At 44.3% G+C, this 19,336-nt stretch overlaps 2 protein-coding genes across 8 annotated transcripts in view; both read right to left on the reverse strand.

The window, feature by feature from the left end:
• Positions 1-1,221: 1,221 nt before the first annotated feature.
• The window catches only part of LOC122420653 (zinc finger protein 665-like), a 42,848-nt gene continuing 24,733 nt past the window's right edge, over positions 1,222-19,336 (reverse strand). For 6 of the 7 annotated variants that reach the window (XM_043436040.1, XM_043436037.1, XM_043436038.1 and 3 more), the window contains 3 exons: positions 9,331-9,407; positions 5,544-5,670; positions 1,222-2,832 (listed from right to left, as the gene is read on the reverse strand). In XM_043436040.1, coding sequence (XP_043291975.1) covers positions 1,274-2,311 — 1,038 coding nt within the window. In that variant the 5' untranslated portion in view covers positions 2,312-2,832; positions 5,544-5,670; positions 9,331-9,407 and the 3' untranslated portion in view covers positions 1,222-1,273. Of the gene's footprint in view, positions 2,833-5,543; positions 5,671-9,330; positions 9,408-17,321; positions 17,365-19,336 lie in introns of those variants that run through there. The other variant, XM_043436042.1, reaches the window with a different exon arrangement.
• Positions 16,939-19,336, reverse strand: part of LOC122420477 (zinc finger protein 665-like) — a 40,839-nt gene continuing 38,441 nt past the window's right edge. Inside the window, 2 exon segments of the mRNA XM_043435602.1 lie at positions 16,939-17,023; positions 17,322-17,539. Of these exon segments, the coding sequence (XP_043291537.1) occupies positions 16,939-17,023; positions 17,322-17,539 (303 nt within the window).

Consider the following 19,336-nt stretch of genomic DNA (forward strand, 5'->3'; position numbering starts at 1 on the left):
TGTCCGACTCTTGGAGACCCCATGGACTTCAGCCTACCAGGCTCCTCCCCATGGGATTTGCCAGGCAAGAGTACTGGAGTGGGTCGCCACTACGAATTCAGGATGGAGAGAAACAGGCACCAGTCTGTGCTTTGGAGATACTACCTTGGTCCATCAGTAAGCGCCTCATGGACCCATCCACCTCCTCAGCAAGTCCAGATAACTTTGAGTCCCACTCAGTGTGTTTGAACTAAGTCCGTTAATACACTGCCAAGTAAAATTCAGGGTCGTCAACCAGTAACTGGGAGATCTGAAAACTAGGAGATAAAGTGAAATTATCACTCAGTTGTGTCTGACATTTTGTGACCCCACCAGGCTCCTCTCAGGGCTACAGTCCATGGGGTCACAAAGAGTCTGGACACGACTGACCCAGCACAGCCAAAAATAAACAAATGAATCATCCCCACTTTAAACAGACCTTAAGTTAAAAAGACAATTTACAGGCTGGTAGAAAACTACACTGATACCGCATTAGTAACTGCTTGGAGCAATAGCTAGGCCACATTTGGGTCAATTAATCCAGCTGGAGATTGGCAAAGGGTCTTGGTGATTTTTTTTTTTTTTTGACATGCCATGCAGCTTCCAAGGTGTGCAATTTGAGTAAGGCACCGACCACACATATCATATTTACATATTTATATTTTCATACTGTATGAACTCTCTGATTGACTATAAGGACTAATATCTGACTAAAGACTTTGCCACACTCAGGACATTTGTAAGGTTACTCTCCATTATGAATTATTTGATGAACTGAAAAGTAGGTCCTGTACCTGAAGGCTGTGCCACACAAATTACATTTATATGGTTTCTCTCTTGTATGTATTGCTTGATGGTAAATAAAGGTTGAACATGCGGTATAAGCTTTGCCACACTCATCACATTTGTATGGTTTCTCTCCAGTATGAGTTCTGTGATGAACTGCAAAGGAAGCCCTGTACCTGAAGGCTTTGCCACATAAATTACATTTATATGGATTCTCTCCTGTGTGAACTGCTTGATGTTTAGTAAAGTCTGGATGTGCACTAAAAGTTCTGCCACACTCATCACATTTTTTTATACTTATTTATTTTACTTTACAACATTGTATTGGTTTTGCCATACACTGACTTGAATCCGCCATGGGTGTACATGTGTTCCCCATCCTGAACCCACCTCCCAACTACCCCCCCCACCATCCCATCCTGTATCATGCATCAAACCTGGACTGGCGATTTGTTTCACATGTGATAATTTACGTTTCAATGCCTTTCTCCCGTATCATTCCACCCTTGCCCTCTCCCACAGAGTCCAAAAGACTGTTCAATACATCTGTGTCTCTCTTGCTTGTACTCTGACTGAAGGCTTTGCCACACTCATTACATTTGTAAGGTTTCTCTCCAGTATGAATTCTCCAATGACTCCTAAGGTATGAATTTCGACTAAAGCACTGGCCACATACATCACACTGATATGGTTTCTCTCCAGTATGAATTCTCCAATGGAGTGTAAAATAAGACCTGAAACTGAAGGCTTTGCCACATAAATTACATATATATGGTTTCTCTCCTTTATGAATTGCTTGATGTTTACTTAAGTCTGAATGAGCACTAAAAGCTTTTCCGCATGCATCACATTTATATGGTTTCTCTCCAGTATGAATTTTACGATGAATCCCAAGGTGTGCATTTCGAGTAAAGCACCGGCCACATATATCACATTTATATGGTTTCTCTCCAGTATGAATTCTCCTATGAACTATAAGTATTCCGTTTTGACTAAAGGCTTTTCCACATATATCACATTTATATGGTTTCTCTCCAGTATGAATTCTCCTATGAACTGTAAGTCTTGTGTTTTTACTAAAGGCTTTTCCACATATATCACATTTATATGGTTTCTCTCCTGTATGAACAGCTTGATGTTTAGTTAAGTCTGAATGTGCACTAAAAGCTTTGCCACACTCATTACACATGTAAGGTTTGTGTCCAGTATGAATTCCCCAGTGAACTGTAAAATAAGACCTGTGACTGAAGGCTTTGCCACATAAATTACATTTATATGGTTTCTCTCCTGTATGAACTGCTTGATGGTCAGTAAAGGCTGAATGTGCACTAAGAGCTTTGCTATATTCATAATATTTATATGGTTTATCTTCAGTATGAATTCTCCGATGAACTATAAGTCTTGCATTTTGACTAAAGGCCTTTCCACATACATCACATTTATATGGTTTCTCTCCTCTATGGATCCCTTGATGTCCAGTGAGTTCCGAGACCTGAACAAAGGTCATGGCACACTCAGTACATTTGTAAGGTTTTCCCCTCTGTGCTTCCTGGTCTTGTGCCAGTATGAAGGGTGCATAACAGCACTCTCACACATATTAGAAATGCTGGTGCAGAAACTAGGAGTTCTCTGAAGTTGTAAATCTGAGGTGGTACTGTTGATACTCCTCACAGCTTGAATACATTCAAATGTTTTCCCTTCAGGTTGAAGTATCTGCAGTTCATCTTGAAAGCTTGATCCATGCCTATTTTCAACAGGCTTATTTCCTGCCGCAATTCTACTGTGCCGATCACTTTCATTAGTGAGATTTTTGTTCTGGGTTATAGTTACAGACATTCCTTTGTAATTTCTTTCATCATCTCTCCCCTGACATTCAAATTCATGCAAATTCTCCTGGACCTCTCGGAGGAAAAATATCTGTGTTTTCATGACTTTCAGGTCTTCCCAACATCACTGTGTGAAATACTTCTCCTTTATCACTGCTTGCTTTTGTCGGTAATTTCTGGCTTATATGTGTATGAGACATACCTATAAGATATAAAGAACCATAGGTATCCTATTAATTATAATTCATAAATAAATTCTTTCATGTTGAACACACGATCTTACACCAAAAGTAACACCCATCCTAAATGGAATTATGAATCTTCCCAGTGATGATTTTCAAAATAAAAGAAACACTAAAGGAATAGTGTTTAATAAAGAAAGAGTAATCGCGCTTCCCTGATAGCTCAGTGGTAAAGAATCCGCCTGCCAATGCAGAAAACATGGATTCAATCCCTGACCTGGGAAGATCCTACATGCTGTGGAGTAACTAAGCCCATGAGCTACAACTATTAAGCCTATGCTTGGGAGCCTGGGAGCCACAACTATTGAGCCCATATGCTACAACTACACAAGCCGTCATAACCTAGAGCCTGTGTTCCAAAATAAGAGAAGACAAGGCAATGAGAGGCTCACACACCACAACTATAGAGTAGCACCTGCTCTATACAAATAGAGAAAAGCTCCTGTAGCAACAAAGATGCAGCACAGCCAAATAAATAAATAAAATTTTAAAAAATTAAAAAAAAGTGATCACCTGTAATTCAAATGAATTGGCTCTAATTGGTAGTAAACATACTACTGTCTCATAATTGAGGAGAAAAAAAATACATTATACACAATATACACATACATAATTACATGCTAAAGAACAGACAGGGCTTTGCAGGAGGCTGAGTGATAAATAATCCTCCTGCCACTACAGGAGATGCAAAAGACTAGAGTTCAATCCTTGGATCTGAATGATCCTCTGGAGACAGAAATGACAACCCACTCCAGTATTCTTGCCTGAAAGAAATTCCATGGACAGAGAAGCCTGGCAGGCCACAGTCCATGGGGTCACAAAGAATCAGACACCTCTGTAAGACTGAGTATGCATGCAAAGAATAGACAACATATTGTAATGGTAAATAACCCAAAAGAAACTAAATAATGAATAATGTAAAAACTAAAGAGTAGTTTCTTAAAGAGATGGGAATACCCAACTTACCTGTCTCCTGAGAAACCTGTATGCAGGACAAGAAGCTAAAGTTAGAACCGGACTTGGAACAACTAACTGGTTCAAAACTGGGAAAGCGGTATGTCAAGGCTGTATATTGTCACCCTGCTTATTTAACTTATATGCAGAGTACATCATGCAAAATGCCGGGATGGATTAAACAGAAGCTGGAATCAAGAATGCCAGGAGAAGTATCAACAATCTCAGATATGCACATGAATCCACATTAATGGCAGAGAGCAAAGAGGAATTAAACAGCCTCTTGATGGGGTGAAAGAGGACAGTAAAAAGAAGCTGGCTTAAAACTCAACATTCAAAACACTAAGACCATGGCATCTGGTCCTATCACTTGATTGTAAATAGATGGGGGGAAAAAAAAACAGTGCCAGATTTTATTTTCTTGGGCTCGAAAATCACCATGGATGGTGACTGCAGCCATGAAATTAAAAGATGCTTACTCCTTGGAAGAAAAGCTATGACATACCCAGAGTGTCTCACAAATCCTGCTCACAGCACCAATTAATGTTTTGCCAAAAGTTTTCACTTTCGACTGAGGGTCAAAGGATTCGTTAATAAGATAAGCCACGTGTTCTACACATATGAAAGAAGTGAAAGTGAAGGTGTTCACTCGTGTCTGACTCTTATCGACCGCATGGACTCTAGCTCACCAGGCTCAACTGGCCATGAGGTTTTCAAGGCAAGAATACTGGAGTAGGTTGCCATTTCCTTCTACAGGGGATCTTACCAACCCAGGAATCGAATATGGGTCTCCAGCATTGCATGCAGACTCTTTACCATCTGAGAAACCAGGGAATTCCCATACAAATAAATAATACATAATACAAATAGAGAGTTATCTAGTTGACTTTCAACATACTAACATTAAAAGAAAAGATAAATAGAAACAGCAGAAGATACATCATCAAATTGGCTTCCGACCAACATCCAGACTCAAACAGTGCTGGGAAGTCCCAGGACACAGCACATCTGGAGTCTCAACTGGGAAAAGGTCCCAGGCAGTGTGTCCACTCTGTGGGTGAGACTTCGAAGATTGCAGTTTGGGGTTCCTGCTTATAATCCCAGGACACAAACTGACATCATCATCAATCTGTGAGCAAACAGCAGCTCTGGTTTCATCTTAATGTTGTTTGTTTCATCTTATAAAACTTGGATGCTGCTAAGCCTGGGGCTTGGTTGGCCAGAGCCCCTCCGATGACTGAATAACTCAAGGTTTGTCCCCTAACTTATTTATGGTGCCACAGGCCTTGCACTCACAGCAGGCAGTAAGGGCACTCACAGTCAGGGTGTGTCCAGGCAGGTTAGAAGGAAGGTCAGAGGAATGTACTGCTTTGTCTTGAAGCCTAAACAAGACTACTTAATTTCCTTAACATCCTGGTGACTCTATGGTAAAGAATCTGCCTGCAAATAGAGGAGGCATGGGTTCGATCCTTCACAAGTTTGAGATCAGTTTCATAAACACTCAAGCTCTGGAAAAACTCCTTGTGTATCACACAGTGGGCAGGTCACCAGACGGAAAGACAAGTTTAAATTCCTGATGCCAATCACAAAGCCTTACATGTGAGAGTCAACAAGGCTTTGATCTCAGTAAGAAAAACAGGGGCTCCCAAGAGACACAGAAGGAACATGCAGAGATACCCCAAAGTATATCACTACTTCAGAGGGAAGTGATCCTCACCCACAAACAGCAGGTTACTGAAGTTCTCCACCATCACGTCCTTGTACAAGGTCCTCTGGGCAGGGTCCAGGCATTCCCACTCCTCAGGAGTGAAATCTATGAACACATCTTTGAAGGTCACCTGTGCCTGAAATGAAAACACATTTCACCAACGGCCTCTGAGGAGGGTTCCGGCTGTTGCTGCTGCTGCTAAGTCGCTTCAGCCGTGTCTGACTCTGTGCAACCCCATAGCCAGACTCCCACCAGGCTCCCCCGTCCCTGGGATTCTTCAGGCAAGAACAATGGAGTGGGTTGCCATTTCCTTCTCCAATGCATGAAAGTGAAAAGTGAAAGTGAAGTCACTTAGTCGTGTCCAACTCTTAGCGACCTCATGGACTGCAGCCTACCAGGGTCCTCTGTCCATGGGATTTTCCAGGCAAGAGTACTGGAGTGGGGTGCCATTGCCTTCTCCAGAGGAGGGTTCTTAGATTCACTCAAAATAAGAAGTGAGAGGAGTAAGGCTCAATTCAGTTGAAGTAATATTCTGATAGATACATGCAAATCTATTTGGAACAAACTGTTGGTCTCTATTTTAATTTCCTGTTTTTTCCTAAGATTATGACATCCTGCCATCAACATGAATCTGTCACTTGTGTAGACAATACATGAAAAACATACAAAAAAAATTCAATCAACGGGTTGTCTATGCAGAAGTGTTACACTCTACACTGAGTGACATTCACTATCTAGATGAGTTACAGCAAAACTGGTGTCTTCAGAGACGACAAAGTCCACAGTGACTTTAAAAGAACCCACACATCATGATGGCGATGACATCATCACACTGACTTCAGCACGTCCTACACACTAAGCATTACTCTAAAGACTTCACACAGATGAACTTGTCATCAACATAACAGCACATTAAAGATCTGTGTCCGTCTTACTGGGGAGAAAATTTTCACTTTAAGAAACTGCTCTGATCAAATATTTAAGCAATGAGGCAACAGCATCTGAGTTCAGGTGGTTGGGAGTGAAAACTAAACCTAAGGAATCTAAGAGTTAACTAACAGAGCATAAAGACCATCCACAGAGTTCCCCAAGAATATGTGAAACAAATTCAAGGAAACTGAAATACAATGGAACAGCATAAATGGTCACTATGCAGAGTCACACCCTTTCCCCGCCAACCCACACAATGTAAATATCATTCATATGATGAGGCAGAAAAAGCTTAAGGCCATGGAATACACTTAAAATACAGTTGCAACTGCTACAAAGCATAAAACATATTTATGAGATAATGTTTTCTGATAAAATCATGGAGTTACATATCCATGCACTCATGCATGCATGTATAAACAAGCAATCGATTTAAACAAGAGTTGCCTTTTTTTCTTTTGCTCAATCAAAATTTATTCAGCGTCAACTCTGTGCCTCAAATTGAGCATACAGCAGTGAACGTGATGGAGCTTACAATCAAGCAACCAGTCAGCCAATTACATCCATAATTTTAGCATTACTGTGTAGTAAGTGCTCTGAAACAGGCCTGGTGCTAAGAGAAGATTTAACAGAATGTCTTGACCTACATTGATAAATCAGACAAGGTCTCTGTGAGGAAGAAACACTTAGGATTGGCAAGGTGGGAAATGGAAGAGTGTTGCAAGGACAAAGGACAGCCTGAGTGCCGGCTCTGAGGCAGGAAGATATTTACTAAACAGAAAGCCAGTCAGTGTGACTGGGACACAGGGAACAAAGAGGGGTGATACCAGGTAGAGGCTGCTTTCTACAAGGTCTTTGGATTTAGGACTTTATTCTAAAAGCTACCGAAAGTCACTGAAGAATCTGTAGGAGGAAAGTTAGACATTTAGATTTGTTTTTCAGAGCTCAATCTGCTGTGTGTGGAAGTTGTTCTTTACCTGCTTACTCATGCCAGACTCTGCAACCCTGCTGACTGTAACCCACCAGGCTCCTCTGCCCATGGGATTCTTTAGGCAAGAATACTGGAGTGGGTGGCCAATCCCTTCTCTAAAGAGTTGCCCTTTGACTCATTCTGGGATGATACTCACATTTTCATTTTATTCATGCATATTTTGGCATCTTTGGGACATTAAAAATGAATTAACTGTACTTCAGTAACTTTGTGTTAGTCACTCAATCATGTCTGACTCTTTGCGACCCCATGGACTGCAGCCTGCCAGCTCCTCTCTCCATGGAATTCTCCAGGCAAGAATACTGGAGTGGGTTCCCATTCTCTTCTTTCATTTTACTTCTTCATTCAGTAACTTTGTCAACATTCTATTTCTTTTTCAAAGCTTACTTGTTTTGCTTATGTTGGGTCTTCATTGTTGTGAGTGGGCTTTCTCTAGTTGCAGCTGCAGTGCCGGGGCTTCTCACTGCAGTGGCTTCTCTTGTTTTGGAGCACAGGCTCTAGAGAGTGCGGGCTTCTGTAGTTATGGCTCCCGGGCTCTAGAGCACAGGCTCAGTAGTTGTGGCCCATGGGCTTAGTTGCTCTGAGACATCTTCCTGGACCTGGAATGGAACCCGTGCACCCTACAATGTGCCTACAATGGTAGCCACATTCTTAGCCACTATACCAACAGGGAAGTCCTCAATATTATCTTATTCTAGTTCAAAAAAATAAAAAGTAATACAAGCAGGAAATAATATACAGCAGATTTCTTCCAATCTCTATAAAGTACCTGTATGTAAAAATAGTATGTGGGCCTCCCTACTGATAACTTGTAAAGAATCCACTGGACAATGCAAGAGACACGGGTTGTTGCCTGGTCTGAGATCCCACATGCTGAGGGGCAACTAAGCCCGTGAACCAGAGCTCTAGAACCCAGGAGGTGAAACTACTGAAGCCGGTGCGCTCGAGACCCTGTGCTGCAAGACAAGAGAAGCCACTGCAATGAGAAGCGTGCGCACTGCAACCAGAGAGTGGCCACCAGTCGCCAAACTAGGGAAAAGACACTGAAGCAATGAAATCAGAGTACAGGAAATAAATATATTTTATAAATAATAATGTGATTTTTATTCTTAATTTTAGGTACGTACTTATTAACAAACTCCAAAATTCATTATTTTATTCCATTAAGAAAATACTGAATCATGATTAGTAAAGTTGGGAAATTCCCTCATGGTCCAGTGGTTAAGATTCCACACTTCCACTGCAGGGTTTCAGGTTCAGTCTCTACTCAGGGAACTAAGACCCTGCAAGCTGCATTGTGCAGCCAAAAAATAAAGAAAAAAATAAATTAGTAAACCTGATTTCATACTTTAGATGGTGTAATGGAACACTGCCTAGCACTGACATCTCTTTCTGAACTTTCCTTTCCATCCCCAAACACTTAAGTTTTCAAGGAGGTCCTCATTTAGTTTTAAATGTACTATAAAAAGTCAGAACTAATTTCCCCTAATTGGCCTCTTTTGCAGATTGTACCACATACTGTACATGTTAATACCTGACTCTAGGTGCAGCTTCCTTACCCTGGTTGACAGAGCAGACAGTGCATCCAGATGGGCCCTAAACAGCTGCCCAACAGCACCGAGACTCCGTCTCCAACCCGTGGGTGTGAAGCCCTGCCCAGGATGGTGCCTAGGGGAGCCTCCTCACAAGGGCCAGGAACCAGATCATCGGGGGGACGGGATCTAAGTGGAGACAACAGGCCTTGACGGAAGGCCCCGGGTGAGTGTGCATGTACAGGAGTCAGACAGGACACTCCAGAGTCAGACACGATTAGGGAGTCCAGAGAAGGACATTTCAGGAAGGCAGCGTGAGAATCCACTGAGAATATGACCTTACCTGAGAAAAAGCCATGCTTGACTCCTGTTCTTTCCTCTTCTTGGCTTCTTCCTCAGGCAAAACGAGTCTTCAGAGGTCTATAACGAAAGTTGAAAACATGCTGTTTAATGCTTAGAGTCAACACAATCCTTCCTGTGTCCCCCCCCACCCCCACCCCCACACACAGGGAAGCCCTCACCATGAGGATCAGACAGTCCTCTGTGCCCACTGTCTCAGGAGGGACTCAGGACAGGCAACTCCCACACAGAGACCAACACGGGACTTTCCCACACATTTCCGCCGGGTGGGGGGGGGGTGCGGGGGAGAGAGACCGGGGGTGTGCAGCATAGTCTGGCAATGCTTTATTTTTTACCGTAGCTTTTATACCCTAAGTTAGTACACTTCTAAGGGGAAGTTAGTTTAACATTACATCAGCTTGTCCTTCAGGAAACCAGGGTGTTTTCTGCATACTTCTTTGTTTATGTGCAAAGCTGTTTTCCCTAATCTATTCTTTATTGAACACAAAGGTCAGTCTAAAAGGTTTACCACACAAAGACTCTGTAGCTCCAGTGAGGCAGCCCCTGTTTAGCATTCCTGGTTAAAATTAACAATTCTAAACTCTTATTTTTCTAAATCTTTACCTATAACCACTTTTAGAATAGTATTTTTGTGTTCTCTAATACAGCTTCCTCACCCCCGCAAGGGCTCTATGCCTATTAGGGCCTTTATGTGATCAGGTTCTTTATGCTGTTTTATGATTAGGGTATTATGAGCAGTCATGCGTATTAGCACCGAGGGCTTAAATGCATTAGTCCAACAAACTAAAATGCCAGCAAAGGAGTTTAAATTAAAACACTCCTTTCACCCTGGATAATCTCATAAAGTACCACCACCCGGGAAACTTATTGATTCAAGTTCTAAGTAAATTCTTATTTGGAAAGGGATCAGGAAAGGCCTTCTGCCTATGTCACAGAAATTAGGGAGTAGTCTGTAGAAGCAAGCATCAAAAAGACAGATATCATCTTTAAGGTGAGCGCTAAGGGCAGCTTTTCGGAATCCCTGAAAACCTGATCCGCCTTGCCTGTCAGGTTTTCTCCTCATCACCTTGTCATGGGCGGTATCTTGTGAGCTGGCCTTTTCGAAACCCCTGAAGACCTGATCCGCCTTGCTTGTCAGGTTTTCTCCCCATGACCTTGTCATGGGTAGGATCTTGTGTGTTGGCTCCAGGCAGGGGGCACCTCCGCTGACCAGGCAACCTCCTTCAGGTCACACAGCAGGCCCTGGTCCAGCCCCACTCAGAGCAGAGCGCCCTCCACTCCCCCAGGGCTTGATCTCAGTCTCAGAAGTGGAGGTTAAGAGCCCTGGTGCTCAATGCAGGATCCAGATCGGAATCAACTGCAGCTCTGTGTACATTCCTGGGGCGAGGCCCCACACAAGATCCTGAGGAGCATGTCTGATGGAGGAGAACTGACTAATGAAAGCGTTATGTGTATACATACCATACACCCTGTGACCATGTGACACATGTGTACTGTGAAATATTTATCACAAACCACTAACCAACACATCCATCACCTCCAAATTCCCATGTTCTGTGTGTGGTGACAACACTGATGACAAATTCCCAGCATGCAGTAACAGAACAGGATTAATTAACTATGGTCAGCGTGCTGCACACACCTCCCCAGGACGCACTCATTTCACAACTCAAAGTCTGTACCTTTTGACCAACATCTCCCCATCCTCCCCACCTCCCAGCCCCAGATAACCACCATCCCACTGTGTGGTACTAGTGAGGTCCACTTTTTTACATTCTACATAATGGAACCACATCTTTCCCTGTCTGTTTTAATTCACTTAGCATAATATTCTCTACATGCATCCAAGTTGTCCCAAGTGACAAAAATCTCCATCTTTATGGGTACATAATATATCATTACATATATGTATGTGGGTTTGCCTTGGTGTATGTTACCAACCAGGACTTCCCTGGGAGCTCAGAGGGTAAAGAATCTGCTGGCAATGCAGGAGACCCAGGTTTGATCCCTTGGTTGGAAAGATCCCCTGGAGATGGAAATGGCAACCCACTCCAGTATTCTTGCCTGGAGAATTCCATGGACAGAGGAGCCTGGGAGGGTACAGTCCCTGGGATCGCAAAGTCTGACATGACTGAGTGACTAACACTTACATTTCCTTGTTACCAACCTGGATCCTTGGGTTCTTTAATGAACAGAAATAGTTACAAAACCAGAGAAGAAATTCAGGGAAGGTTTTATTGGGATGCCTGCTGTATTAAAGGTGAGCAAGAATAAGAATCGGTGCCGTTGCTCTTGCCAAGAAGGGGGTTGATGTGGTCCCTTAACAGGGTGCAGGTAGGTGTGGATTGATGGTTAAGGCCGGAAGGAAGCTGAGGTGATCTGCCCTCCTCAGCACCCCCAGTGGTGCTGTGAGCAAGGATCAGGGCCGTGACCTGCCTTTGGTTTTGGAGCCTCAGAACAGCTGGTTTGTGGCCCTTTTTTCTCTTTTTGTTCAGAACTGCTGACTGCACATGAATGTGGTTAGTTTCTTTGTCTCTTACACTTTCTTTGTGGTCTGTTGCCCCAGGAGACGTTCGTCCAGGTGTAACAATGCAGTAAAAGGTCCCAGGACCCAGGCTGTCTCATACACTCATGGTTTCATTATCCACTCAGCCGACAACAGACATTCAAGTTGTTTCTACAACAAATGGCTGTTGTGAATCATGCAGTATTGGTTACAACAGTGCAGGTAACTTCCTCATAACACTGGTTCTGCACAGGACTTCCCTGGTGGTCCAGTGGTTAAGAACCAGCCAAGCTCTGGGGGGGGATGTGGGTTCAGTCCCTGGTTGGGGAACTAAGATCCCACAAGCAGCAGAGCAACTAAGCCCAAGTACCACAACCAGGGAATCCGTGCACCAAAATCAAAGATCCTGCAGGACTCAGGTGAAGCCAAATACATAAACATTTTTAAAAATTTCTGAGTGAGATTGCGAGACCCTGTGCATGTTGGGGAAACTCCGTACAATTTTCCAGGTAACATTTATATTCCAATCGACCGTTCACAACTGTTATCTGTATTGTACCCACACGTGGCACACACACGTGATCTGTAAAGACAAAGAGAACAGGAGAGGAATCTACTGCACGGGCAGCAACAAGTAGCAGCTGCGTCATGTCCAGAAGAAGCCTCTGTACTATAGGCTGCTGTGGAGCTGACGACCCTCGGATTCTAGGAACGATCCTTCCTGAAATCATGTGATTTTAAGGGCCCTCCCTGACGAAACTCTTCTGCCATCAAAGCCGAGGGCCAATTATTTCCCTTCAAGGCTGAAAGAAACTTCCAAACCTGAATCTGGGCCAACACACTCCCCAGAAACCCAGTAACAATCCACCCACTCTGCTATGCAATCCCCAGAGGGTTCGAAGCCTTAACAGCTCCTGTGTTAAGGATGGAATAATACACATGAAGACGCCCAAACACCAACCAGATTCAAGACATCTTCTTATCAGTCACAGTGACCCCAGCAGCCCCCAAACTGTCATCTCCAAACTCTAATAATACAAGACAGATGTGTAGGCTGGTGCACATTCCCCAGTGCAACTTCAACATCTTCCAAGGAAACACTCCAAGTTCTCTTTTTTTAACCTTCCACCTGAAACCTTCTTCAGTAGCAACTGAAAATAACAGAAAAACTAAAGGTAACCCATGAACTTGTCTCCAGCATTTTATCAACAGTTATTCTGTGCGTTGCAGACTGATTCTCGCCCTCCCTAAAGACCACAAAAAATCCACTGTGTGGAGGGGGTGCTGTGGGGCACCTCCTGGATTCACCCCCCTTCTCTGCGACCAGTGTGCCCATCCTCCTGCACCCAGACCTCCCTGTGGGCTCAGCTCAGGCTTTGCTTCTTACACACTGCAGGAAAACATTCTTCTTCCCAATCCCACGTCCTTTCTTCCTCCATAGGTGTGATCACGTTTCCCGATTAACCCAGGCACGCAAACCTCTGTTACAGCATCCGTGTCCAGGGAAACTGAGCTAAGACACTGGCATGCCCACCATTCCACAAGCTGACAATTAACATAAGCCCACATGGAGGTCCTCCAGCCAGATCTGAGACCGCCCTTGTCAACAGTTTCACACACCCCGTGATCACACAAGCATGTCTGTCTCTTATACACACATACACACCCCGTGATCACACAAGCATGCCTGTCTCTTATACACATGGATCACTGGGTTTATCCAGAGATCCACTCTTGCTCCCACAACCCTCCTGGAGACCCTGACAAGCTCCCCTTCACTTCTTCCCATTTCCTACCTCTTCTCTGGGCAGAGCTGAATAAGAGGCTAAAGAGTAGTGACCATGGGCATGGGCATTGCAATAGAGTTGCCGCAAGCTGCAAATCCAAGGGCACTCGGCACTCAGTATGGAGACTAAGAAGCTGGCCCTCCTGGGTAAACCTGTCAGAGACTGGGGACACTACAAAATTTTAAAGGTCTTTGAGATTTGGTTGGATTGAGCTCAGTGAAGAGGTCACAAAGATAGAGAGACCCCAATCTCAGTGAACCCTGTTCTCCCCACTGAGAGCTAACTGGAAGATACCCCAGCTCTTTAAGAAGGGGGGACACCTTCATATCTCTTTAGATTCCAAACCTTCTGGCCACAGTAACCACACCTTCTAACCACAGTAAACTCAGCATTCCCTGCTCTGAGCAGATAAAAGGCTGGAAGGCAGAGCTACTGTCCAAGATGGCAACTGATTCCTGGGTGGACAGAGGTTAGAAGACCTGGGGGCTGCAATGAGCAGTGACACAGCGGACTAAAACATGGGGACACCTCAAGACACTAGATCTATCAGGCTCATTAGGACTCCCCACATCTTTTTGCTTTTGAGTAATGAAGTGTCTACATGGGGTAAGGATCAATTAGACCTGAAATGTCCAGAACAGATACAGGAACCATCATCACCTACCCTGTCCCCTCTGTCTCCCCTGAGAGTTCTTCAGCCCAACCCACAGTTCCAGTCCTCACCCCAAGTAAGATACCCATCTCACTGCAAGGAAAAGGAACTTGCTTCATTGAAGCATCATTCAATGAAGGGAAAAAAGGAAAGACTCCAAATAATCAAAGGACAAGGGCATTTCTGATGAGGGTGATTAACATAGAGGCAGTAAACCTGATTAACACGACACAGAATATGGGAAGGAGATGGGGAGACCTCACTGGCCAAGACCTGAAGGAACAGAAAGAGCAAGAGCCATGGTGATTTAATGACTAAAGGTAGAAGTAGAAACTAAGATCCGAGACAGAGGTTTTGGTGTCTATGAACAAGGATCAAGTGAATGTGACCAGGACAGACTGACCAGGAGAACGGGGTTGGTTCCCAGGATGAGGCTGGAGACACTGGCAGAGACCTGAGGACACGGGAAAGCCAGCGGAGGTGGGAGGCGTCCCTGCACATTGACCCTTATTCATAGAAGACGGCTGCTGATAATCTATCTCACTTTAAGCATTGACCTTTATTCATAAACGACGGCTCATGATTGTCTCTCAGACTCTCAGCCTATGTTCCTGCCTCCGTTACTGTTCTTCTTTTTCATTTTGCAAAACTGGGATCTATTTCAAACTCTAACTACAACTGGGCACTCCCTCCAAGAAATGCCACACACAGTCACACATCCCGTTTGGCCAATCATTTTAGGGATCAATGTTGCTCAGCTTCTGGACCTGAGGGAAGCATCATCAGATCAGTTCATAGCTCACTAGTTACCAGATCACATAAGAGAGGAAAATGGAAAGCACACTAACTGCTTAAATTAGGTCTTGACTGTTAATATAAAAAATCACTGACATCCTTATTAAGTACTCATCATAATAGTCTATAACTATTTACCAGTTACCAAAACAATGTTGTGAAGATATAATGTTAAAAGGAAACAGCAAATGGGACTCAATTAAACCTGAAAGAAACCTTAAGTGAATCAGCTTGTTAAATTTTTTTCATTGAATGATAATGGTGCAAAGTATAAAAAAAAAAGTTGAGAATACAGCATATTTAGAAAAGAATGAATGAATTAATTCATGAATTAATTACAGGAATTAATTACAGGAGGCCATCAATTCCAATTTCAGAAGTGAATAATTGTTTACAAGAAACTTGCTATTGAATGAACGAATCTTTATCCCAAGCTGCAAAAAAAAAAAAAAAAAAATGAAATGTAAAGAGAGAAAGGAAAAAGGAAAACTATCACAAAGAACATGCTTAATGTTCCTTCAAAGGCACCATGTAGTAAGAGTCAGTCACTTCCAGCCCCACTTCTCTCCATAACTTCTACTCCACACCAGGAAAAGGGAAGGGGCTGATCCACCTCTGAGGGTCAAGTCACTGCTGCAGCCCCCACAGCTACAGGCTCTGCACATGGATGTTATCTTTTCATACAAATAATTACAAAATGCAGAAGCCTTACAGACAGAAGTTTTGCAACTCCCACTCACATCTGTATAAACAAGTTTAAAATTTATTAGATTCTAACGCCAAAAATCAATGTACTATGACTTAATAATCTTTATCCAACCAATTCAGCACTCTTCAGGATCTAGTCCCCTTCCCCACCTGCACACTACTTGTTTCCACTTCATTTAGTTTGTTTCCCTACTTCCTTCTCCATCTCCCCTTCTCTTCCCCTCTGCTCTCCTGCTGTGCCTGTCCTCCTCTACTTCATCCCTGACTCCCAACCAGCTTCTCTCTCCCATCTGTTCCCCGTCAAGATGCTTTCTCTCCAACCTTCCTGGTGATCCTCAATCTCCATATTTCAGCCTTTCTTCCTCCATCTCTGCCCTCCCTCCCAACTCTCTGGCACCCTCAAGTAGCTACGCTTCCTCTCAGTTTCCTTTCTCAGCTCCTCCAATCACTAGGAGTCCCCTTTCTCTCCCAGCAGGATATTGTCTGTAAGCCAACGCCCCAAGTCTTGTATAGCCTTTGCAGGCTGTCTGTGTGAACTGCCTCTCCACTGTCGCCCCCTTTAGGACCCCTGATTTACAGCCCCTCTCCCGTGAAGGCTATAGAAGAGGGCGGCAGAGGATGAGATGGTGAGATACCATCCCTGGACTCAACGGTCTTGAACTTCAAACTCTGGGAGACACAGGGGTCGCAAAGACTCGGACTTAAGAACACCTACTTATTTTGCTCACCTTTAACTCCGGAGATCCCGCTTTGCTCTAAACTTCTTTCCTTTCCCCACCCGCTACAGAATGCTTATTCTCTTTCATGAAGGTGCCTCTTCCAAGTTCCCCACCAATCCTCTTCATTGCCATCGCTTCTCCCTCATGCTTTTCTCTATTTTCTATTTCTCTCGGAGTCGCTGTCTCTGCTTTTCATGACCCCCCCCTTACCCACTATTTACAGGGATGGCGACTAAATAAGAAGCCCCGCTCCCGCAAGAGCCAAATTCCAGAGGGTGGAATTTGGGAGGAAAGAACCATGGGTGACACGTGGCTGGCTCAGGTCACCTGCCCCCACACAGGGTCACTCTGAACGGAAGGTTTGCAGGACACAAGGATCGGCCTAAGGAGACGCGAGGACAGAGGGGCTGGGAGGGAGGGGGCCTCAGGGGCGGGGCGGGCTCTCGACGCGGCCTCTCCGCGAGCTGGGGCCGGGGCCGTAGGACGAAGCTGCGGAGCGACTAAACCAGCTCGCGGAACAAAGTTTTATGAGGTGCAGGAAGGGCAAAGGGTTCAGTGAGGTCAGTAAGTGGTTTTAAGCAGGAAAGAGGTGCCAAACGCAACGTCTCAGTGGACCAAAAGCAGGAACCGGCTTTAGAGCGACTTCAAAATGGAAGTCTCTTCATCGCTCACGGAGACGTCTCTGTTTGCTGGGGGTGGTGGGGTGGGCGTGGGGATATAGTCTTTAGAGTCAGTAGCGACTCTCAGACCCCGATACACAGAAAAGCAGACTGCGACGCGAAGGTCTGACTAGAAACACAAACTCACGTGGCGCTGAGACGCTCCGCTTCCCGTCCTGTGTGACGCAGAGCGCACGCGCAGGGAAAAGGCGGAGCGGTCTGAGGGCAGGGCCTGAGCAAAGCCAGAGCGTCAGGGGGCGGGCCGTGGAGAGAAGCCGGGCGAGCAAGCCGCCTTAGAAGGGTGAGGCGGGGCCTCGGCGCGCGCCAGGCGGGGCGGAACAATTCAACACTCAGTGCAGAAGGTGACTGCAACCAGGAAATTAAAATACGCCTGCACCTTGGAAGGAAAGTTATGATAAAACTGGACAGTGTATTAAGAAGCAAAGCCATCACTTTGACAACAAAGGTCCTTATGGTCAAAAATATGGTTTTTTCGGTAGTCAGGTGGGGATGTGACACAGTCCAGAAAGAAGGCTGAGATTCGAATTGATGCTTTTGGACTCTTGACAGTCCCTTGGACAGCAAGATCAAACCAGTCAATACTAAAGGAAATCAACCCTGACTATTCATTGGAAGGTCTGATTCTGAAGCTGAAGCCCCAATACTTTGGCCACCTGATGCAAATAATGAACCCATTGGAAAACACCCTGGTGCTTGTAAAGATTGAGCGCAGGAGAAGGGGGTGACAGGATGACATGGTTAGATAGCATCACCCACTCAATGGACATGAATTTAAGCAAACTCCAAGAAATAGTGAAGGAAGGGAAGCATGGCATGCTGCAGTTCATGGGATTGCAAAGAGTCAGACAGGAAACATGGACTCAACATTACAACCAAATAACTGACAGGGCAAAGAATGGGAAATTGTGTGTTTTTTTCCCAGGTACACAAGGGCCTGAGTGGGGGATCTTATATCAGTGATAATGGAGAAGGCTGACTCTTGGCAGTATGCCTTTTTCTAGAAGTTAAGCGGGAGAATTCTTTAGTCATTTGCTACTTTCTACAATACAGGGTCTGAAGTAAGCTCAACTCTGTCACCATAAATCTTAAGACCAAGCAAAAATAAAAAAATGATGAATACATGTTATAGTTGAAAAATGGAACATTAGGAATATTAAACCAATAATAAATAAAAACAACAACAAACGCCCAAGAACCTTGGTGTATGCACCTTAGAATGTCAGTGAAGGGCCCTGCGTGTTCCTTTGGGGATGTATTGTGTCTGGTCCTGTCACATCGTAAAGACACCATTAGGTGTTGAAAGATGTTCCTCTGAATCTTGAAGTCAGTGGTCTGGGTTGATATTAAATTGAACAAGATCCCAGAGGTTATATTAATGGCAAAATCTTTACTCTCTGTGCACCAATGCCAAACCAAATTACTTGAAATACAGAGAGGTATGGAGGAGAAAGAATGGCTTATATATTTGCCAGGCTAGGAGGAAACAGATTAGGCCCCCTCTCTGGTGAGTAGGGGGAGGTTATATTGTCTGCTAAGGATCAAGGCAGTGACAGTATTGTATTCTTCTTTACTCAATATTATAAAATTGCAAAAGGATGGGTTTGCTGACAAGATTAGGGTGTCTGCAGGGTCTTAGGTGATCTGGTGTCCTAATCAGTGCAGTGGCAAAGAATCCACCTGCCAGTGCAGGAGACTTGGGTTGAATCCCTGGCTGGGAAGATCCCCTGGAGTAGGAATGGCAACCCACTCCTGTGTTCTTATCTGGAAAACCCCATGGACAGAGGAGGCTGGCGGGCTACGGTCCATGGGATCTCAAAGAGTTAGACAAAAGTAGACAGGATTGACCCGGTGTGAGCATCCTTCTTTGATTAGCAACTATTCTGCCCTTTGGAACTCACATAAGGTCATGCAGGCTAGTCTTGCCTATAGGAAATGGGTCGCAACATCAATACTAAGAAAATATTTTCCATTTTGCCATTTCTCTGGTGATGATGATGAAAAAAAATTTTTGCACAGCATCGTGGATTTTATGTTCATGATTACAGACAGTAGTGAAGTATCATACTGATGTAACTAAATTATGCACTTATCTCCTCTTTGACCAGCTGAGCCCTGCTGAAGAAATGACCTGGTGAGAATATG

Source organism: Cervus canadensis, chromosome 18 (assembly GCF_019320065.1).
Source record: "Cervus canadensis isolate Bull #8, Minnesota chromosome 18, ASM1932006v1, whole genome shotgun sequence".
NCBI classification, from domain to species: Eukaryota; Metazoa; Chordata; class Mammalia; order Artiodactyla; family Cervidae; genus Cervus; species Cervus canadensis.